The sequence below is a fragment of the Canis lupus genome, chromosome 19 (genome assembly GCF_011100685.1).
Source record: "Canis lupus familiaris isolate Mischka breed German Shepherd chromosome 19, alternate assembly UU_Cfam_GSD_1.0, whole genome shotgun sequence".
NCBI lineage: Eukaryota > Metazoa > Chordata > Mammalia > Carnivora > Canidae > Canis > Canis lupus.
This window is the reverse complement of record NC_049240.1, coordinates 14,015,693-14,039,505: the sequence shown is the minus strand read 5'-3', so window position 1 is coordinate 14,039,505 and position 23,813 is coordinate 14,015,693. Positions and strand designations below refer to the sequence as shown.

The 23,813-nt window shown below is 35.0% G+C and overlaps 1 protein-coding gene across 4 annotated transcripts in view; it reads left to right on the top strand.

Moving 5' to 3' along the window:
- INTU (inturned planar cell polarity protein) overlaps positions 1 to 23,813 on the top strand; it is an 83,354-nt gene that overhangs the window by 47,794 nt on the left and 11,747 nt on the right. For 3 of the 4 annotated variants that reach the window (XM_038564706.1, XM_038564704.1, XM_038564703.1), the window contains exons 6-13: positions 2,134 to 2,223; positions 10,143 to 10,220; positions 13,822 to 14,011; positions 15,653 to 15,706; positions 18,416 to 18,478; positions 19,293 to 19,514; positions 20,185 to 20,667; positions 22,290 to 22,387. In XM_038564706.1, coding sequence (XP_038420634.1) covers positions 2,134 to 2,223; positions 10,143 to 10,220; positions 13,822 to 14,011; positions 15,653 to 15,706; positions 18,416 to 18,478; positions 19,293 to 19,514; positions 20,185 to 20,667; positions 22,290 to 22,387 — 1,278 coding nt within the window. The remainder of the gene's footprint in view (positions 1 to 2,133; positions 2,224 to 10,142; positions 10,221 to 13,821; positions 14,012 to 15,652; positions 15,707 to 18,415; positions 18,479 to 19,292; positions 19,515 to 20,184; positions 20,668 to 22,289; positions 22,388 to 23,813) is intronic. The other variant, XM_038564705.1, reaches the window with a different exon arrangement.

The window sequence follows — 23,813 nt, the reverse complement described above, 5'->3', positions numbered from 1 at the left end:
TCCCTATATTGTACACCTGACACTAATATTACAGTGTATATTAAATAATTGGAATTTAAATAAAAATCTAACATCTAAAAAAAATAGTGATGGTAATGCCTGTAGAGGATTAGATTAAAAGAATCATAATGTCTAGCAAATAGTATGCATTTGACTATAATAAAAATAACAGTAATAGTAAATAATAATACATTTTAGCATTAAAGGAAATCATATAAATTAATGATGTGGGAAAAAACATGTTACTGACCTCCTTTTGTTTTTTTAAACAGCTTTATTGAGATATAGTTCATTTATCTTACAGTTTGCCCATTTAAAGTGCATGAGTTGGTGATTGTATATTTGCAGATTTGTGCAACCAGCATGAGAGTCAATTTTAGAATATTTTCATGCCATAAAAACAAAACAAAACACCTGTACTGGACATTTCATGTGAATGAAATCATAATATGTGGTTACTTGTGATGCTTCTCAGTATAATGTTTTCAAGGTGCAGGCCTCCATTTTAATCTTTTTGGAAATAAAATTTGTTTTAAGTTTCTCCATGTGGATTTGATTTATTTCTTTTTACTTTAAAGGGTAGATGTTATTTGATATTTAGGTCTTGTTATTAATGATAAGATATTGATTAAACATGTGGGAAACAGTAAAAATAGGTAGAAAATTTTTTTTGAAACAATAAATATGAAAATGACTCCTTAGCAATATGTGTGTCTTATTGTACACACTATTTTAAATCTATAGTGATATTAATATCTGACTATACAAAGAATCTAATATTTGTCAAAAAGCATATATATATTTAAGCTTTATTAGGGCAAAAATAATATTCCTTTTGAAAAAAAGTCTATTTAGCAATTCATGTTTAAAATCTACACACTGATCTATTGCAGTATAAAAGGTACATTATATCCTAAGGACTCAACAAATAAAACCTAATACATGTATTCTCATTTAAAGAAATAAAACACTGAATATGTGTTTATTTTCTTTTCTTCCCACCACCTACCCACACTACAGGATGGAATCATTATGCTCTCTATGTTTTCATAGTTCATTATTATATCTCTTTAAAGAACATATTTAATTTGTTTTCCAACTTGATTAAAGTACAGTAAATTGCATATATGTAAAATATACAATCTGATGAGTTTTGACAGAGATGTATAGACCCTGAAACCATCATCACAATGAATATATACATTATTCTAAAAGTTTCCTTGAGAGAGATGCCTGGGTGGCTCAGCGGTTGAGCTTCTGCCTTCGGCTCAAGGCATGATTCCAGGGTCCGGGATCGAGTTCTGCATCGGGCTCCTTGCAGGAGAGCCTGCTTCTTTCTCTCTCTGCCTATGTCTCTGTGTCTCTCTCACTCTCTCTGTATCTCTCATGAATAAATAAATAAAACTTTTTTAAAAAAAAGTTCCCTTGAGAACGTGTTTAAATCTGACTTACATTTTAGTTACTTGTTTATTTATGTGTCCTGTATTGAATTATTATCTTGTGAGCCGAGACCGTGTCTTCCTTTCTTTGTAGTTTCTCTTAATAAATCATGTTCATAAATAAGCAGTGAGAAAATATTTGTTAAATTGGCATACTAGGATCCCTGGGTGGCTCAGCGGTTTAGCACCTGCCTTCGGCCCAGGATGTGATCCTGGAGTCCCAGGATCGAGTCCCACGTCGGGCTCCCTGCATGGAGCCTGCTTCTCCCTCTGCCTGTCTCTCTCTCTCTCTCTCTCTCTCTCTCTCTCTTTCTTTGTGTGTGTGTGTCCCTCATTAATAAATAAATAAAATCTTAAAAAAAATTGGCCTACTATTGGAAACTTTCTTTTGAGAAAAATAGCATACAATCACCTAATGTTAGTGAAAGAATTTCAGTACTTATTACTGTAATAGGTCTACTTTTGTTTGACCTAGAGCTTTTTGTAGGTTTTAAAAAAATATTTCAGGGTATATTTTTGTTGTTATATAATTACTTGTCTTTTCTATGTGGCAGTTAGGTATATGCCAAGAAATTTGCTTCATTAAGCATGCAGTTCTTAAATCAAACCATGTGTAATCTTTTATGAGTGACTGTTTATAATTTTATGACATTTAAAGATATTCTAACTTTACTTTCACTCTATTTTTTCTTAGCTCATCCCTTCTTTTAAATGGGAGACAAATCCATGTGGCTTATTGGAAAGAATCTGACAAGTTGTTGTTAATTGGCCTGCCTGCTGAAGAGTAAGTTGAGATCTTTTTTTTTTTGACCTTAAAATGATTTCTAAAATACTGCTAACAAAGTCTGTTTCATTAAAATTATGCCATTTTTGTCAAAAACAAACTCCTTCAAACAGTTTTACCATTTAAAGATTTGTTGCACCAGTGCGGTAGCTACCGTGTTAATTTAGAATTAAGAATACAGAGAAGGGGCACTAAGGTGGCTCAGTTGGTTAAGTGTCCAACTCTTGATTTCGGCTCAGGTCATGAATTCAGGGTCCTGGGATCAGGCCATGCATCAGGTTGTGTGCTGAGCATGGAGCCTGCTTGAAATTTTCTCTTCCTCTGCCATTTATTCTACTTGCTTGCTCTCATTCTCTCTCAAAATAATTAGTTCATTAAAAACAGAAAAGTGGTGGGAACAATTAGTAAGGCAGGGCTTTTAATACATTTCCTTCTGAGATTTGGCCAGTAGAGAGGTGGCTGAGAGAAGACCTCCTCTGCTCAAACTTTTGACAAGATTGTGATTTGGATTTTATGTGTTCACAGTTTTTTACTGTTGGGAATTTTGGAGAACTAAAGGTCAAGCAGAAAGGTATTTGGCCCTGATATTCAGCACCTTTGGCAAAATACATTTGACCCTTGAACAATATGGGTTCGAATTGCATTGATCCACTTATATGTGGGGTTTTTTCAATAAATATATTGAAAGATTTTTTTGGAGATTTGTAACAGTATGAAAAAACTTAAAGATGAACTGTGTAGCCTAGTAATATTGAAAAAATTGTGAAAAAGGTATAATATCATGAATGCATAAAATATATGTAGATACTAGCCTTTTTTATTATCATTACTACCGTACAATATACATAAGTCTTATTATTAAAAGTTAACATTTATCAAAACTTACTCATACAAACACTTAGATGGAGCAGTTCACAGTTGAGAGAAATGTGAACAAATGTAAAGATGCAGTATTAAATCATAACTGCATAAAATTAACTATATTGCATACTGCTGTAATAATTTTACAGCCACCTCCTATTGCTATCACAGTGAGCTCAAGTCTTAATGATTATCTGCTTGCAACTCTCTGTGACACTGATCATCTCCATGTGACCAGTTGGTCTTTCCAGTAAATTGTATATTACAGTAAAAAAAGTGATTTCTCACAGTTCTTGCATATTTTTCATTGTGTTTAGTGTTAGTGCAATAATGTAAACCTTGAATAACACCATGAGACTCATATGAAGTGCTAGTAGTAATGCTAGAAGTGCTTCCAAGAAGCAGAGAAAAGTTATGACATTACACAAAGTCAAATTACTTGATATATACTGTAGATGGAGGTCTGCAACTGCAGTTGCCCACCATTTCAAGATAAATAAATCCAGCATGTGGGCCATTGTGAAAAAGAAAAGGAAATTCGTGAAACTGTCATTGTAGTTATGCCAGCAGGTGCAAAACACTGCACTTTTTGTGATATATCTTTTTATCTTGTATTGAAGATGCAGCTTTTATGTAGGCATAGGATTGCTATAAGAAAAGCATACCTGGGGATCCCTGGGTGGCGCAGTGGTTTGGCGCCTGCCTTTGGCCCAGGGCGCGATCCTGGAGACCCGGGATTGAATCCTACGTCGGGCTCCCGGTGCATGGAGCCTGCTTCTCCCTCTGCCTGTGTCTCTGCCTCTCTCTCTCTCTCTCTCTCTCTCTCTCTGTGTGACTATCATAAATAAAGAAAAAAAAATTAAAAAAAGAAAAGAAAAGCATACCTATAGACTCTAATATGATTTGAGAAAAAAAGTCATTATATGACAACTTAAGGCAAAAATAAGGTGAAGGATCCAAAGTGGAAGACTTTAATGCCAGCAAAGGACAGCTTGACAATTTTACAAGGAGGTTTAGTTTAAAAAATGTCAAGACAGCAGGAGAAGCAGGTTCTGCTGATAAGAGACAACAGATGAGTTCCCAGATGCCATTAAGAAAACCAGTAAGAGAAAGGATATCTGCCTCAAGGTTTTTAATACCAACAAAAGTGTCCTATTCTGGGGGGGGGGGGGGGAATATTGGTTGGATAGGACATTAGTAAAGAAGAAAAGTGAGCACCAAGATATAAGGCAGGAAGGAATAGGCTAACTGCTGTTTTGTGCAAATACAGTCAAATCAGGACTTTAAAATCAGGACTGCCCTTATCTATAAAGTTCCTAAACCTCAAACCTTGAAGGAAAAAGATAAAAACCAGCTGCCAGTCTTTTGGTTGTATAGCAAGAAAACCTGGACAGTGAGAACCTTTTTTCTGGAGTGGTTCCATTGAAACTTTGTCCCTAAGGTCAGGAAATACTTTGCCTTTGAAAATTCTTTTGATATTGGACAATGACCCTGGCCACCCAGAACCCCATGAGTTCAACACCAAAGATGTTAATATATTTGCCCCCAAACACAACATCTCCAATTCAGCCTCTAGGGCTCCTTACACACGGTACTCTATGGAAAGGATTGTCAATGCTATGGAAGAGAACCTCACTGGAGAGAACATCATGAAAGTCTGGAAGGATTACACCATTGAAGATGCTATTGTTGTTACAGAAAAGGCCATGAAAGCCATCAAGCCCGAAACAATAAATTCCTGCTGGAGAAGATACTGTGCATGACTTCACAGGATTTCTGACAGAGCCAATCAAGGAAATCATGAAAGAGATTGTGGATATGGCAAAAAGGTGGCAGGCCAGGAGAGGTGAAGGGTTTCAAGATAGAGATCTTAGAGAAATTCAATAGCTAATAGAGGGATCCCACACCAGAGGAATGAATAAAAGATGACTTGATGGATGGAAATGAGTACTTCTGAACCAGTGCTAGATGCTGAGGGAGAAGACATAAAAGAAGCAGTGCCAGAAAACAAATGGATACTAGACAATCTGGCAGAAGGGTTCTGATTTTTCAGGACTGCTTTTGACTTCTTTTATGACATGGACCCTTCTATGATATGAGCATGGATAATAAAGCAAATGGTTTAAGAAGGCTTGATATCATACAGAGATGTTTTCAGAGAAATGAAAAAGCAGAGAAATTACCACATATTTCTGTAAAGTTACACTGAGTGTGCCTGCCCATCCTTCCTATCCTTTCATCTCCACATCTTGCCTCTTCCACTCCTGAAACCACAAGACCAACCCCTCCTCCTCCTCAGCCTACTCCATATTAAGATGATGAGAATGAAGATCTTTATGATGACCCACTTTCACTTAATGAATAACAAGTAATCATCATACATATAGCTGATAAACGTATCTATTATACATATATGTGTCTTCATGTGAAAATCTAATAATTGTACAGCAAGAACTGTGTCATCATCATCATCATCATCATCTAAGTAGACATCCTGTAGACCACCATGTATAAGACTCTGGTGGAAGGGAATAATCTATCCTTAGGGTGATTGATATTTAATATAAAATTAATAATGTGTTAGTTTTCTTACTGTTTTATAACTTTGCTTTCAAAAAATTACATGACCAAATAGTATGCCTCTCTTTCTTATAATGGGGGAAAACTGCATATCAATCTATCATCATAGGTAAGTGACGTTTTTTTAAAAAATGTAAGCATTTCCAGTACTGTATTATGAATATAATATGGTATACCCCAAAAATGTTATAATGATTCGTTCTCTAGTGTATGAGTTAGGCTGTCATGAAGCAACACTGTCAATTACACTAGGCTACCATAAAGTAATCATATTGCTCCTGCTTCATTATTAATGCACGAATTGTATGTAAATAAATATGAATTTGTTTTTAATATCTTTTCATTTTGAACATCTAGTGTTAGTAATACATGTAACATCTATGTTTTTTTTATATTATATAAGACAGTATTGACATAGGAACTAGCAAATAGATGATTCATCTTAAACAGATGATACAAACATATGGCATTTCTCTTATAATTTTCTTAATAATGTTTTCTCTAGCTTGCTTTATTGTAAGAATACAGTATATAATACATATGACATACAACATATGTGGTAATCAACTGTTTATGTTGTCAATAAGGCATCCAGTCAATAGTAGGCTATTAGTACTTAAGTTTGGGAGGAGTTAAAAAGTTATACTTGGATTTTCAACTGCCTGGGGTGTTGGCACCCCAACCCCTGCACTATTCAAGGGTCAGCTGTAACAAATATTTAACTTTAAAGTGATTTCTCAGGGCGCATAGGTGGTTCAGTCAGTCAAGCATCTGCCTTTGGCTCAGGTCATGATCCCAGGGACCTGGGATCGAACCCCGCATCGAGCTTTCTGCTCAGTGGGGGTCTGCTTCTTTCCCCTTCTCTGTGCTCACTCTCTTTCTTTCTCTCTCAAGTAAATAAAAAAATATTTTTAAAAAATTGAGTAACTTCTCTAATGTTTTGTCTTAATTATCATGTTCTCCTTTTTAACTTTTTGCATGTATTTTGAAATATATCTTATTTTTATAGTTCAAGGCAAGAACTGGGTTGGCATTTATGATGAGCAGACCATGAACCCAAGGACTGCATTAGGTACTTTACATTCATTAATCTCATTTAATCTTTAAAATCGGCTCCAGATGTACTTCATGATCTCTGGCCCCATTTTATAAATAAGGAAAGTAAAACCAAGAGAAGATTAAATAACTTGCCAAAGGTCACATTACTTGGAAGAAACAGAATTGGAAATTGAAGGAGAGTCTGAATTCTTTCTACTACATTACTTCCCTAATGTCACAAGACACTAAAAGCTGAGGAAAAATGGAATAAGAATATGGAGAACAGCCCCAAGGAGAAGGATTTAACTCATGTTAGACTAGGCTTATGTCCCTATTCAATGGTATTTTAAAACTTGGAATTTAGACTCTTCCTTGCTTTATTATTATTTTTTTAAGATTTTATTTATTTATTCATGATAGACATAGAGAGAGAGAGAGGCAGAGACACAGGCAGAGGGAGAAGCAGGCTCCATGCAGGGAGCCCGATGCGGAACTCGATCCTGAGACTCCACGGTCGCGCCCTGGGCCAAAGGCAGGCACTAAACCGCCAAGCCACCCAGGAATCCCCTCTTCCTTGCTTTAAAAAAATTTTTGGCAACTTCTGTTAAGCTATAAACACATTTTAGTGTTAACCTTTTGGTCCATAGAATCATCATATATCGTCTACCAAATAATAATCAAATATCAAAATAAACACTATAGTATGTGGATGACACAATTTTAGAGAATACCAATTTAGACAACTTTTCTTTTGGTGTTACTTTAAGTTTCCCAAGAAAGAATAAAGTAGACCTCAAAAAATGCATTATACAGCCAATCTGAACATGAATATGAATATTTTCTATTATTAACATTGTTAACCAGATTTCTTTCATTATATAGCAGTGTATTAGTTATCTATTACTGGATAACAATTTATATCAAACTTAGGGACTTTTGTAGACATTTATTATCTCATAAGTATTTTTGTGAGTCAGGAATTCATGAGCAACTTAGCTGGGTGATTCTGGCTCAGGATCTGTCTTAAGGTTGCTGTCAAAATGTTGGCCAAGGATACAGTTATCTGAAGACTTAACTGGAGCTAGAGTATCTGTTTCCAGGATGATTTACACAGATGGCCATTTTTGGGAGTCCTTAATTTCTTGCCACATGGTTCTCTCCATAGAGCTGCTTGAGTGTCCTCACAAAGTGTCATCTAACTTCCCCCAAAGCAAGTGATAAAGAAATAGATTTCTTCAAAATAGAGAAAGAGAGGAACCTTAGTCTTAGAATGATTCAGTCATTTTCACCATATACTATTTATTAGAAGTGAGTCACTAAGTGCAGCGCACACTCAGAGAGAGGGTAATTAAACTCTACCTCTTGAGAGGAAGAGTGCTGAACAATTTGTGGACATGTTTTTATACCAGGGACAGGAACTCCTAAGGCGGCTACAATGAAAAAATATCAAAACAATTGTGTTTTAAAGGTATCTAATTCTCTTTTAAAGGAAGAGATATGATTGATCATGAATGCATGGTTCAAAGGTTTTTTTAAATTTTGTTTCCACGCTCATCTTTATTATGTTTTTCCTTCTATTGCCTTTGGGCTTTGTTGCTTTTTTAGCTCCTTTAGGGTAACGTTAGATTTCCTTGATACTTTTTAAAATTTGTTGGCGTAGGCCTGTATTACTATATAAACTTCCCTCTTCGAACAGCTTTCACTGCATCCCCAAGATTTTGGACCACTGTGTTTTCATTTTCATTTCTCCAAGTATTTCCTGTGTGGTTCAAATGTTTAATGTGAAGAATAATGATGCTATGACATATTACGGCATGGTGTCTCTCTTTAACCAACTAATTTGTATTTTTCTGTCTAAAAAGAGACTCTTATGAACCCTGCTAGGGTACTGCCTTATGCCAGTGAGTTGGATTATGAAAAACTTGAGTTGTTTTGAAATATAGGTTTACAAGAATTGGAGAACACCCATTATGAGTTACTTTAGGTTGTAATACTGGGGTAAAACATTTGTCTTTCCACTTTTATAGTTGCCCAAAAGGTAGAAGAAAGAAAACAGTTAATGCAGTGGTGAGCTAAAATATAGTGTAGACAGGGAAAAGAAAGGCCCAGCTAAGGAACTGAGCAGAGAGGCTGCTCAGCCACATTCTGAATTCTGATGCTACCAGCCGAATTAATTATGCAGATAGAGACAGTTTCCAGGAGGTGCTTTACTCTGAAGCTAAAAACAGGCTATCACAGCTGTGCTCCAGATCAAAGTTGTGCCACATAGGGGATACTCTAGCCAATTTTCCAATCTTTATTACTGGGTGGTGCGCATAGAGGGTGTCCTTAAATATTAGTTATTCCTATCCTGGAGAACTTGGCTTATAAATTGGAATGAATTTGAAGATCTCCTTTATTCCACCCTGTACCAACTTTTTTCCTCATTCCATCTTGTTTCACATAACCATGAAAGATAGGAATTATTCTCCTAATTCATTCAAACTGAGAAATAGAGTGTTAAGAGATCATGTGCAAGCACCTCCTCACTGTCAGTTGACAGGTCTTTGTACCTCCAATCCTGTGCATGTGGTTTGTGATTGAAGTGGCCACCCTGGGATTTTTTTTCTCATTTGTCTTAATACCACGTCTGTGCATCCCCCTCTTTGCCACTATGCCTTTTACAAGCAAAATGAGAAGAGTGCTACACCACAGAAAAACCAGATTGGGAGTATAACCCAGGGACATGTGTTTTTGGAGTAGGGATTGTCTTCCTATGATGGCTGCAGTGAATAATGGGAACCCAACCTGGAAATCCTTGTGAGATAGTAGAAGAGAATAACTTCAGAGCTAAGAAGATGGTTGCCCACAGGAGGTTCTACTCCCTTTGTGTCCTTGCACAAGTTACTTAATTTTTTAGACCTCCACTTACCCATTATATAATAGGCATAATAAGACCTACTCTGTAGAAATTTTATCAGGCTCCATTGAAAACAATGTTAAGTCCATTTATTTCTTTCCTTTCTCTATTTCACTTAGAGGTGTATTGTCAAAGAAGTTGGAGGTTCACTTGAGATCTGGGTAATACTGGAAAATATCAAGAATTTAGCACTTTTTTCTGTGGGCCCAGGTACTGCACTACTTTATATGCATTAATTTTATGTAATTCTCAAAATGAATCTGAGAAGGGCTTAGTGACTATTGCCCCACTTTAGACATGAGGAACCTAAACCATAAAGAGGCTTAAGTAACTTCTGTTTAGGTGGTGGTATAAAAGTCCCTACTTGACCAGTGCTAGAACTCCATATCTAGACATCGGAGTCTTCAACTGCTAAAGCCGTAAACAACCTTTTTACACAGCTTTACTAATAGTAGTTGACACACAGACTTTTCACATTCTTTACACATAAAATGTAAAGATGTTCTGCTTCTTTTAACAAATGCATTTTTGCTTTTTTTAGAGTTCCTCTTCCTCAGCTAAGGAATATGATAGAAGATGTTGCCCAAACCTTAAAATTTATGTATGGTTCTTTAGATAGGTAAGTAATTCTGTGAGTTGAATCTCAAGTTTTTTGTTGGTTTGTATTTAAAAAAAAACATTTAGTCACAGAGAACAAACTGATGGTTACCAGAGGGGAGGGGAGTAGGTGAGGAGGTAGGGAAAATAGGTGATGGGGATCAAGGAGTACACTTGATGTGATGAGCATTGATTGTATGGAATTGTTGAATTACTATATTATACACTTGAAACTAACATAACACTGTATGCTAACTATACTGAAATTTAAAGTTAATAAAAATAATATAAAAAATAATGAAGATATCAATGCTCATTAAAAAATGAATCTCAAGTTTTAAGTATGTGATTCTAAATTCCTTTTGTACTTAATACTTTTTCTTGGTTGGCAAGTTAGTTATTTGTTTTTTTCCTTCTTCCTCTGATTTTTTCATCCTTTATTACTGGCTTTATTTTACATTTTCGAGGCATGATCCTTTGCTTTTTCATTTCTGGTCTCATGTTAGTGTAGTGAAATAATGTGAATAGTGATGAACAACAATTATATTCTGACTTGATGTATTTCCGTAGTAGAAAATGTAAGAAAGAGCATTTCAGAACAGATACAGAAAAGAGTAAGAAGATTTTAAGTAAGTTGTTTGTGTTTTCTTCTGATTTTACAAGAGCATTGTCAAATTCACTATCCTAAAATGTGATTTCTTCTTAGTTAAAAAAATTTTTGGTAAAAAAATGCACTATTAAAATAAATGACACAGTAAAGAAGGTATTGACTAGTTTCATGTGTATCATTTCACCTATTTTCTATACAATATGAATACGGTGTGCATACTCTCTTTTTTAATATATGTGGGCTCATATTATGCATATTTTCCTGCTTCTTGCTTTTTTAACCTTGCAGTACAATATGATGCATCTTTCTTGATCTGAAGGAGGCAATTTGAGGTAACTTCAACATTTGAACCCATAAAATTACAGATGAAAAATAGATTTTTCTGTTTGTGGGGTTTTTCTAAGTTCCAGTACTTCAGAGAGCTAAAATGATACCTTTTCTTTCAAAGCCTTAGGAATCTATCAATATAAAAATCCAAAAGCTGTTTATGTTTTTCCAAACCATAGTGGTGTCAGCTCTCTGTCTGTTGCGGATCTTTTTTGTTGTCACTAGTCTCAAAGCAGCCTGAAACAATTTTCTGTGGCTGTGCCTTTGGGATTGTCTAGTTTGTAGAATTTCTCCTCTGAGAGCCTCTTAGGAGACACGTCCCTCTCAAACCCAGTTACTAATTAGCATTTTCTAAATGTGTGAACTACAAAAGGCCAGGCAACCACAAACAGTGCTTTTACCTTTTATTAATAAGGAAATTTTAACCAATGAAGAGTAAGGATACAGTTGTAAACAATCTCCTTAAATTTACACTGGGTGAGCAAACCTTGCTATGTTTTGCCTTAATTAAAACTTTTTGTTTTCATAAAATCAGAGATAATTAAAGATTAAATTCCTGCAGTGAATTGCATACTTTAAGACACTCAGTTCAGGCTGTTCTGCAAATTCCAATGAACTAGGTTGGGGGCAGAGGGACACTTAATTTCTGTGAATTTCGTTTTGAAATTTAGTTTCCATATACCTGGAAGTATCACAAAATTGGCAGCAAATTTTAGTTTCTTAGTCTAGTGAGAATTTGAAAGGCAAACTAAGATAGTAAATGTGAAGATCCATTGAGTTCCTTTTTTTTTTTAAAGATTTATTTATTTATTTATTATAGACATAGAGAGAGAGAGAGAGAGAGAGAGGCAGAGACACAGGAGGAGGGAGAAGCAGGCTCCACGCAGGGAGCCCGACGCGGGACTCGATCCCGGGACTCCAGGATCGCGCCCCGGGGCCAAAGGCAGGCGCTAAACTGCTGAGCCACCCAGGGATCCCCTATCCATTGAGTTCTTAAGACCAAGAAGCAGTGTGGATCCAACATGTTGTTAGTTGTCATTTTGTAGCAATTTCTAATAAGTTTTTTTCTAATTATGAAAGATATTAAAGGCACACTGTGAAAAATTATGATGACTAAAAAGTCCAAAGACTTAATTATTTTTTTAAGTTGTAAACTGGTTAGTTTCTGTGAGGCACAGAAAAAATATATTCACAAAGTTTAGTTTATGATCAGATTAAAGATGTTTCCTTCACTATTCCCAGCCAAACTTTCAGCAAATTCTAAACAGTCTGTCTCTAAAACACATCTCAAATCATTCATTTCTCTCCATCTTCACTCTTACCTTGTCCAGCCACCATCTCTTACTTCTACAGCAGTCTCCTAACTGGTTTTCTTGCCACCTTAGTTTCCAAATGAAGTTAAAGTGATCTTTGTACATTATAATCTGTCTCCTACATGACTTTCTGATTTCGGATCTCAAACCACCCACCCCTCTGTGCTGTTCTGCTGGTACCCTGCCCAAGCTTGTTCCCAACTTAGGGCTTTTGTGCTTTTTCCTCTCACTGGGTCTTGACATTGGGATCTCAGCTTAAATGCCCATTCTCAAAGACTCTTCCCCAACTTTTTATCTAAATTAGCCAACCAGTCACACCACCCATCCACATGATCCTATTCTCTGCATGGTTCTTTGTACGAGTTCATGTTTTTACTGTTTGTTCACTTGTTGTCTTTCTCCATTAGAATGTGAGCTCCACAGAAGCAGAGACCTTATCTTTTGTCTTGACATTTTTACTATTATACCTCCAACAGTGAGAATAGTGCCTAGAACATAGTTGGCACTCAAGCAATTTGTTGAATGAATCCATGATTATTATTCTGATGTATTAATGGTATATATACTAGTTACTGTGTTTTGAAGTGGGCTATTCGAATGAATGGCTACAGGCAATGCTATATTATTTTTGCATGGCTAAAACCAAGTGTTTAGTCTGTCTCTTCTTTACCTCTCTCTCTCTCTCTCTTTCTCTCTCTCTCTCTCTTTGAGTTCTTCAATAGTGTTGCCTTCATTAGTGAAAAAGGGAGAAATAACTTAGGCTAATTAAGTGCTTACTGTATTCAGTAAGTAAGAAGTACTTATTATGTACTTCACATGTGAGTCAGGTTGTATTATCCCCATTTGTAGAGTTGGAAACAAAAGTTCAGAGAAAGGTTAGATGATTTTTCTGCGATTTTTTTTTTTACCACTGGTAAAAGCAGTGGTAAGATTCAAAGCCAGATATGTCCTATTACAAAGCTCAATATCTATTATTTGATCTTGCCTGAAAGATACTGGAAATTTAAATAAAGAAATAAAGTAAAAGCAGCTTTCTTCCTCTCCTTCTTCTTCCTTCTTTTTTCTTCTTTTTTTTACAAAAAAGGTACTTCAGCCCATTCTGTCATAGATATACCACTTGTGTTAGCCCTGTGATTCTTCCATAATACCATCTATACAATACATTTGAAAGTAGGTTTTTGGTTAAAAAATACTGACAGGAATGAATTTCGTAACACATTCCATCAGTAACATTAGAGCAGTAATTCTTCATAAGGAAAAGGTGTCAGGAAGAGAGCCTATGTAGTTGGGAAAGATCCAGTTTCCTTAGGAACATGCCCAAGAGAACTACCATTTTCACATGTTGTTATGACTTACAGCTCTTGTTTCTTCAGTGCCTTTTGCCAGGTTGAGAATGTTCCTCGTTTGGATCATTTTTTCAACTTGTTCTTTCAAAGAGCACTTCAGCCTGCTAAACTACAATCCAGTGCCTGTCCAAGCGCACAACAATATGATGCTTCCAGTGCAGTGCTTTTAGACAGTCTCCCTGGAGTTCGATGGCTCACACTTCCACAGGAAATCAAGGTAATCTTGGGTGTCATAAATAAAAATCAGAACCAGTTGCCTTGTAATTTTTTATCTTCTCTCTTTTTTAGACTTTTTGTTATTTTCAGGATAGTGGATCAGAGTTAAAAGAAGCCATTGGTAATGAAGATCCAGTACAGTGAACTGATGAAGATAAATATTTCTTTCTAAATAAAAATTAGGTCTTTCATCTTACTTTACAATTTAAGCAGCTTCCAAATTTATAATACTTTTTTTTTAATTTTTATTTATTTATGATAGTCACAGAGAGAGAGAGAGAGAGAGAGAGGCAGAGACACAGGCAGAGGGAGAAGCAGGCTCCATGCACCGGGAGCCCGACATGGGATTCGATCCCTGGTCTCCAGGATCGCGCCCTGGGCCAAAGGCAGGCGCCAAACCGCTGCACCACCCAGGGATCCCAATTTATAATACTTTTAAGAAATCATAATTATATAGTGTGTTGCTTTTGTCAGATATTCTTTTTCTTAATGTCATTTTTTCTAAGGTATAACAGAATAATTAAGAGAAAAGATATTTTGCCTGTTATTTTAAGGAATGTGAAGAAACAATTACAGTAACATCGTATATTAGCCTATAGAGCTCAGTAGTGAGAATAGCAACCCACTAAACATTAGTATTTGTGAGATCAAAATCCACAAGTGGGTAATTTTCTTTTTGTCCTTTAGTTTTTCACAAGAGAACTATAGCCCCAAAAAGGAGTACATGAAATATTTGCTAGATGCAGAAAAATGTAGGTCACAAATGAGTAATAAGTCATAGTGTGTGAAAAGCATTGAAAGGCATGACTAATGTTTCCAAAGCTTTTGTCATGTTAGTAAGACACAGTTTGTGAAATAGTCCTGCAGAGAGTGCCTTGGCATTTAAAAGAAAAAGGAAAAGAAAAAAAAGGATTCTTTTCTACAGATCGCATATATACCAGCTTTAATTGCCAGTAGTTTTCAATTTACATATATGCATTACGGATTAAACTACAGATTAAATTATTCTGTTTTTATATCGTGAATGCTTCGTGGAGGAACAAATACATGAAAGAGTTCAGGCAATTTCCATAGAAACGAAAGCTAAATCCTAAGTAAGATTTTTCTAACTCTGTAGGGAAGCTAAACTGTGCCAGATTCCAGGGGAACTCTTGCCTTCATGTTTTAATCCATAAATAAAGATTAAGAGTCCTTTTATATAGAATGTAGGAAAGACACAAGAAGGAATGTTGATATTTTCAAAGAATCTGTTTACAGTTAATAGAGGGGAGAGAAAATCCTCGAAATAGATTGAGAATATTAAAATTGATTATTTTCCTCTAAGAATTTTAGTAGGTTCAAAATTTTTCTAACTCAAAACTAGAAAGCAATTTTTAAACTTGTACTTATTTTGCATTGAATACAGAGTGAAGCTTATTTTGCAATAATTGAAATTTAATTGAGAAGTAACTATATGTTACATAAACTTTTTTCTGTAATTCTGAAACTTAAAAACAACATGTTCTATTTGGGGAAATTTCTTAACTATCACAAAGGAGAAAGATACTTATTCAATTCTTCAGCTAATTATTAAGCACTTTTATGAGGCCATCACTAAATAATATGAGTTAAATGTTTTGTGTTACTTTTTTTTTTCACATAGATGGAGCTAGACACAGCATTGAGTGACTTGGAGGCTGCAGATTTTGCAGAACTGGTAAGAGAAACAGTGGATTTTAGGAAAGGCTCAATGGTGATTTCATATTTTGTAAATCAGCCATTATTCTAAATATTTTTCAAGTGGGCATGTAATAATTTTGAGATACATAGCTTTGCGTCTGTATTTTCACATGAACAAAATCTATTTTGCTTGCCTTAAAATGTTTTACTCAGTTAAAAGTATTTGTTACTTAATGTACACATAATGATTAATTGCATTTAGAGTCCTTATAAACTGGGCTTTGAGAAAAGTACACACATGTAATATGAAAGTAAAGAATTGAATTGTAATATTGAAGTAAAAACCCTATAGACATGTATTGAAATTGGAAATATCAGTCTAGTTTATCTTTAAAAATATATATACATTTCCTAACTCTGTCCAGTAAAATATCTAGAAATAGTGATCATCCCAGGAGTGATGACTGCCCTTAGCACCCAGGCTATGGTGTATAAATAATACTTCTCATTAAAAGGAACCAAGACTCCAAAGAGAAATGGCTGGTTGCAATTTTTCTTTCTTTATAGATTGTGTTTTGATGTTGTATCCAAGGAATCCCCATAGATCTACTTTGGAAAACAGTTTGGCAGTTTCTTAATAACCTATATATACACCTACCAAATGATTCAGCCATTCTGTTCTTCTCATTACCCAAGAGAAATGAAAATCTATATCAATATAAGACCTGCACAGGAATGTCCATAACAACTTCATTTGTAATAGCCAAAAACGAAACAATTCAGGTAATTCAAGTGCCCATCAGTGGGTAAATAGACAAATTACAATATGTTTATTATGCAAGGGAATATACCTAGCAAAAAATTTGGCAGATGTGTACATGGAATTGTTATATATTTTGATTTTGGTGACACATAACACAGCTATATCCATTTGTCAAAACTGGCAGACCAGGGGCACCTGGATGGCTCAGTTGGTTAAGTGACCAACTCTAGTTTCGGCTCAGGTCACGATCCCAACATCCTAGGATCGAGCCTTGCTTTAGGCTCCGCACTCAGCGGAGAGTCTGCCTGAGGATTCTCTCCCTCGCTTTCTGTACCTCCATCTCTCAAATAATAAAATCTCTTTTTAAACTGGCAGAACAATTCACAGTGAATTCTACCTTTATTTTTTTTTTGAATTCTACCTTTAAAAAAATGAAAATAAGGATCTATTCTAAACTTTTTGTGAAATTAGATTTAAGATTTAAGGTATAATTTATATTTGGTAAATTCTTCTGTGCCCCTTTATAGTCAACCCCTCTCCCTACCTCCAGCCTTTGACAATTACTAATTTGTTTTTTGTCCTCATGGGACATTTACCTTTTCTGGAATGTCATATCAATTGAATTTGATAATAGGTAATTTTGGGGGTCTGATTTAGTTCACTTAACATAATGCATTTGAGATTCACTCATGCTATTATGCATCTGTAGTTCAGTCCTTTTATTGCTGAGTAGTATTCCATTGTATGAATGTGTCAAACTTTTTATCCATTCCCCAACTGAAAGATACTTAGGTTATTTCTAGTCTTTTAGTTTCCTTTAGGTTTCATTGACTTTTTTTTTTAGATTATTGAAGTAATACATGCATATTGGATAAAATGCAAGCATGGTTATTGAAAACAAATGTCCTCCCTCCTCATCCTTCTCCCCCAGTCCTATCCCTAATTGTATCTATTCTTACAGTTTTCTTACAGTTTGAAACCTATTCTTCCAGGCTTTTTTCTCTACACCGCAGGAACATAGTTATACATACAGACAAGCACACATCTATACACGTGTATCATTGAGGGTGTTATTTTTTTTAATTAGATCATAGTGAATATTTTGTTCTGTAGCTTGCATTTTTTGCTCAGCAGTTTATCCTATAAAACCTTTTGTGGGGCAGCCCCGGTGGCGCAGCGGTTTGGCGCCGCCTGCAGCCCGGGGTGTGATCCTGGAGACCCGGGATCGAGTCCCACATCGGGCTTCCTGCATGGAGTCTCTGCCTGTGTCTCTGCCTCTCTCTCGCTCTCTCTGAATGAATAAAATAAATCTTAAAAAAAAAAAAAAAAACCTTTTGTGCATGCTCATATAGATCAACCTTATTTTTTTAGCAGACCTGTGATAGTCTATGGTATGAACATACCTAATTTTTTTTAACATACCTAATTTTATTAACCATTCTCCATTGTTGAACTTGATTTTATCTCCACTTTTGCATATTATAAATAGCTCTGCTACTAACTTTTTATACAAAAATCTTGATTCTCCTGTTTGAGCATATCTATAGATTTTTAGAACTGAAATTACTCAAAGGGTACGAGTATTTAATTTTATTGTATATAGTAATCAGTTGCTCTCAAATAGGCTGTATCAAATTGTACTTTCAAAAATATTATTTGGTAAAATGGCATATTTTAGATGATGTATCGTAGAACCTTTTTTATCTTGATAGACTTGTTTTAATCCCTCTTACAGTAACTAATCTTATGTTCTGTTCTTAGGTATCATTAACCAACAGTATCTTAGAAGAATAAAAGATGAAATTGTTTTCAGTCAAAAATACATGCACATTTTCTTTCACCCTAATACCCTAGTATATTCATTTCTAAAAAAGGCACTATGAGAAGTTCAGTTACTAAACAATATAATTGCCATTTTAACCATTGTAGCTTAACTAATAAAAAAACAAAGAATATAAATCCACTGTGGTTTTTCTCCCCTAGTCTGAGGATTACTATGACATGAGACGGCTGTATACAATTTTAGGATCTTCTCTATTTTACAAGGTAAGTTGAAGTTTGAAATTTTTATAAATGTCCAACTGCTATATGAACAGACCAAAAGTGAATTTTCTCAAACTTTACAAACATGAAAATTACATTTATCCCTTTTCCCTTGAACGTGATTACCATAAAATTAAGGTCTTAGAAAAGAAACAAAACTGGCACCTACATATTGACAAATAAAATAAATATTTCTGATTTTACTACATTCTAAAGTATTTGCAGATATGCAAAGGAGATACAATATTCAAGGAAATCAGGTGTGTAAGAGAAAAGAGCAATACTTTCTTGATTTCTTTTTGCAACATTGTACTTTTTTTCTTATCTTCAGACATAACCATGTATCTTTTTCGTAAATCTAATACTTGGTTGACTTCCATGTACAGCAAATTAAGCATCAAATGAATTTAAGTATTTTCATATTTCCTGAAAAATTTTAAACACAATTTAAAACATATCTAAAAAAGAATCAGACAGTACAGAATGGTACACAGTGAAAAGTAAGTCTATCTTCACCTTACCTTTTGCTTCTCTTTTCCACTTTCCATCCTCAGAATTCAGTTCTAATTTGGCCACTCAGGCTTATACTACTCAGGTGATCTTCCTTTGTGCTAAAGTCTACCTATTGTAAACTTAACATAAATCATAGATCTCTAATTGATCTCAGGGAAAATAAATTTATTTTCACTATGCCTTTATTCCATTTGAAACTGGAATATTTTAAGCCAAGTGAAGTACCTATGAAACTCTTAGATATATTATGGCATTATTGCTGTATATCACTGGTTGATTTTTGTTCTTTGTGGTTAAATTCAAGGGGTATTTGATATGCAGTCATTTGCCTAAGGAGGACCTTATTGATATTGCTATATACTGTCGCCACTACTGCCTACTGCCTTTAGCAGCAAAACAAAGAATTGGTCAGTTGGTTATATGGAGAGAAGTGTTTCCTCAACATCACCTCCAACCTTCTACAGACTCAAACACTGAAGTCTTTCAGGAACCTGAAGGCAGATATTTTTTGCTAATTGTTGGCTTGGTAAGTTTACTTTGGTTTCTGTGTGTGTGTGTGTGTGTGTGTGTGTGTGTGTGTGTGTTTGGGGGTTGGTTTTGTTTTTTTTTTTTTTTTTTTTTTTTGGCTACTTACTATAAATATATACGAAAGCAACCATAATAATTTAAAATTATGAGCATGTCAGATGCCAATATTCAAGAAAATGTATGTCCCTTATTTCTTTTCTTTGACATCCATTTAATACTGGAAATATTGGAGAATATTGAAGAATATGGAGAATATTAATGAAATCCAGAATAAGATTTTATCAGGTTAAGATCTTTTATTCTCATTACTTTACTGGTTTTGCCCTCTAGTTTGTCTTGGGAAATAGAGACATGAAGAAGATATAGAATCAGAATAAACGTAATTGTAAATAAAAGGACTTCCAATAATTGTGGTTCTTTGAAAGCTACCTTGTGTCATGTGCCAGAAAGTAGTAGTTGATAGTGTACCAGGAGAAGGCAATATAAATGAATATTTGTTTTCAAGGATGATCAAGAAGCGTTGAGAATAACTAAGAAACAAAGGGAGGGAGGAGTTTTTAGTAATTATATGACTATGCCATATGTTTTTAGTATTCATAAATTTATACATGCATGCTACATATAAACATTTTCATGTAACTAAACCTATATTAATTTTTTTCTTATAGAAGCATTATATGTTATGTGTACTATTACAAGCTGGAGGCTGTGCATCCAAAGCTATTGGGAATCCTGGACCAGACTGTATATATGTGGATCAGGTCAAAACAACTCTTCACCAGCTGGAAGGAATAGATTGTCGCATAAATGAACAGCTAACATCTTCTCCAAGCCCCTGTTTGTCTTGCGCTGACTGGTTCCTTACTGGATCACATGAAAAATTAGATAGTTTGACAACCTCACCTATTCTCAGTAAACTACCAGGTACTTCCAAGGTAGTAACCTCTCCAACATGCAGAAGAATTCTTTTTGGTGACTATTCCTTAAGGACACGCAAGCCTAGTCCTTCCCGTAGTAGTGGAGGATCTGACAATGGTTGCGAAGGGGGAGAAGGTGTTGGCCTGAGCCCCCACACTACCCCGGATGCATTATGGAAACAAAGAGAATCTCAGGGTTCTGACGGTTCAGAAGAAAGTGGAGCCTTACTTAAGGTTGGTGTTCATTCAAGTGTGTAAATTCTGGGAGCTAAGCTGTCTTCCCAGTTCTTATTTTATAAATGCAAGAAAAATTTTAATGGCAAATCATTCTTCATTTGAACTAGTGGTTGTGGTTACTCTTGGCAGACCAGTGATTTAGAACCAAAAAGAAAATTACTTGTTTATTTATAACTTGTTTTATATCAAGTAATAAAATAATAGCATCCAGGACAGCTGTTTGACACTACTTACCAAGTAGGGAAATTCCTTACCCTGCTTTCTATGTTCATCTTTCTTCTGCATTCACAATGTTAATAGAGAACATCCTAGTCATGGGGGATTTTAGAGGGCTGATCTGACTAAATAACCAAAAAAATATTCAGCAGAAACAAAAAGAAAATCAGAAACTTATATATATATGTATATATAAGAATATATACGTAAATATTTGTGTATGTATGTGTTACTCTATCGGGTTTTTTTTTTTTTTTTTTTTTTTTTTACTCTATCGGTTTTTTATAGTTTTTTGTTTTTGTTTTTGTTTATTTTTATCTGCATCTGTGAAGGTCTGGTCTCCATAGTCAAGAATTTAATATGTGATTATAAAGCAAAGAGAATGTTCAGTTTTCAGGTTTATTTGTTTTTATCATTTTTTCCATGTTTTTTCTCCATGAAAATATAATGTATCCAAATGATGACCAAAGTAATCATTGTGAGGGATCTTATACCCATTCTAATGATGCTTCTCTTTCAAAACACTTTTGAAACTGTCAGTTGGGTTGATGGAGGCGATGCCAGACAAGGCATGAAAAAAGAGGAATCTGAGAAAGGGCACAAATAAAATATGAGATTCTGAGTGTCGTGGCATAAATAGCCATAGATTCCATCTTCTAATTCCGAACAATACAGCATTCTTAGAGCCCTAAGTGGATGTATTTAGGAAATATATTCTTACTGTATTCATTGTCAGTGAAATTAGTAGGAAACATAATTTAGGAAGTAAGAGATTTATTTTATTTTATTTTTTTTATTATTATTTATTTATGATAGTCATACAGAGAGAGAGAGAGAGAGGCAGAGACACAGGCAGAGGGAGAAGCAGGCTCCATGCAGGGAGCCTGATGTGGGATTCGATCCCGGGTCTCCAGGATCGCGCCCTGGGCCAAAGGCAGGCGCCAAACCGCTGCGCCACCTAGGGATCCCCGGAAGTAAGAGATTTAAAGAGCCATGAATAGCTCCTAAGAAAAATTGAATTACAATTGAGCCATTCAGCAAATTTGATTAAACACCTACTATATGCCAAGGGCCATGAGGAGATACAAAGATAGATAAGACACAGCCCATGCCTTTGAGAAGTACAAAGTCTAGAGAGGGAGACAAGTACATGTACAAATAAAATGTAACAAAACTTGATAATGGCTCTGGTAGGTTTTCAAGAAGAAGTATCATGTCCTAATACGTAGCCTGAGATCACTGTTAGCAAAGGATAAGCCAAGAGGTACAAGTTAGCATCAAAAATATTTAAAGGAAACATTGAAAAATATTAAGTAGTTCTCTTAGATTTTCAGTTTTTACACTATTTATCGTTTGATTCCATTCTTAGATACAACCTAATATACTTAACTGTATTTTTTCAGGTCACTAAAAAGAAAGCTACTCTTCCAAATCCATTTCATTTAGGGAACTTGAAAAAGGACCTTTCAGAAAAAGACCTGGAAATATATAACACAATGAAGTAAGAAACTTCCTTATAATATCCTTTTTTTCACTTAAACTTCATGCCTTTGAGGAAATTTTAAAGAAAGTAAAATCCAATATATTTTTTATTTCATTCAAAAATGTAATTATGGTACATCTTACATATTAAAGGTAGTGTCTATGCTAATTTACTAATGTTTCTCAGTACCATATAGGGAACATGTCCTATTACAAGAGATTAAAAAACAGAGTAATGTTTCAAAATGTGAAAGTCCCCCTTTATCTCTTTTCCACAGGTAACCTCCCTTTTGTATGTCTAATTTTTAAATTATAGTATTTACTATTTTTAGACTTTGGTGGATTCTGTGGTCTGCTGCCCAGATATTCCATAACCCAGGGTACTCCTTCCCAGTATTTGGGGGTAATGGCTGTTAACTACTCACAGCCGAGTCCCTCTCTGGCTTTGCTCTGTTTGGAAGTTTATTGACTCGGCCAAGATTACTGTATCTCCCTGGGAATAGCCCACATCTAGTGACTAATAGGTAAGTGAATACAAAGACTTGACCCCTTCCCTAAATTCAAGACAACTCTAAAAGGCCATCCAAGCTTCTGAGTTCCAAGTGGTGTCTGCTGAGACCTTTGTTTTGACTGCATTGTGGTTCAGCTTCTCCTTTGCTCCATCCTGCTTCCTTCACACTTCCCCCCACTTTCTGTGTTGTTCCCCAAAGGTCTCCCTAATAAACTTCCTCAGTGCATATCTCTCAGAGTCTCTCATTTTAGAAAAGAAATAAAACCTTAAACTTAGGGAAAGTAGGGAATTCTGAAGCAAAAGTTACTGAGTGAGAGGAGCATGTTCAGCAACTTAGATTTGTCTGACCTTTGCCTACTAATGTTGAATTATATCATGTGTGGGATCAATTAGTATGTAACAAACTCAATTGCACACTTTAATTTGAATAAGCAGACATGTGAGTAGAAATCACACAAAAAATATTCGCTACTGTTACCATCTTAATCATTGAAACATTTTGTAGTAAGTTCAAATATACATGTCACAGAGTTGTCAGAAACAGCTTTTTTTCTGAAGTTAGGGCAAAAACAAGGTAACTTATCTGTATCTCGTGTGTTAAAAATTGGTATTTTATGCCTCAAATATCATGATTAATTTTTTTAATAGTTAAGAACATTTTAAACAAATCTAAATCAAACCTTTTGTGGAGCTTTGAAGCACCCTTCCAAAACGCTAGTCTTCCATTTAGCAAAAAGTACTGCTTTGAAATTTTATTAACCCCACATCTTACTTTTTTAGTGTATGTGTTATTTTGGCCTTATCTTTAGTAAAAGGAAATGTTTTCCAAGTTCATTAGCTTAAATATAAATTCCTATGTGATGTAAATCATAGCTATTTAAAACAATCTACAGATGAATGTTTATTCTCTTTATTGGCATGGAAAGATGTTGAT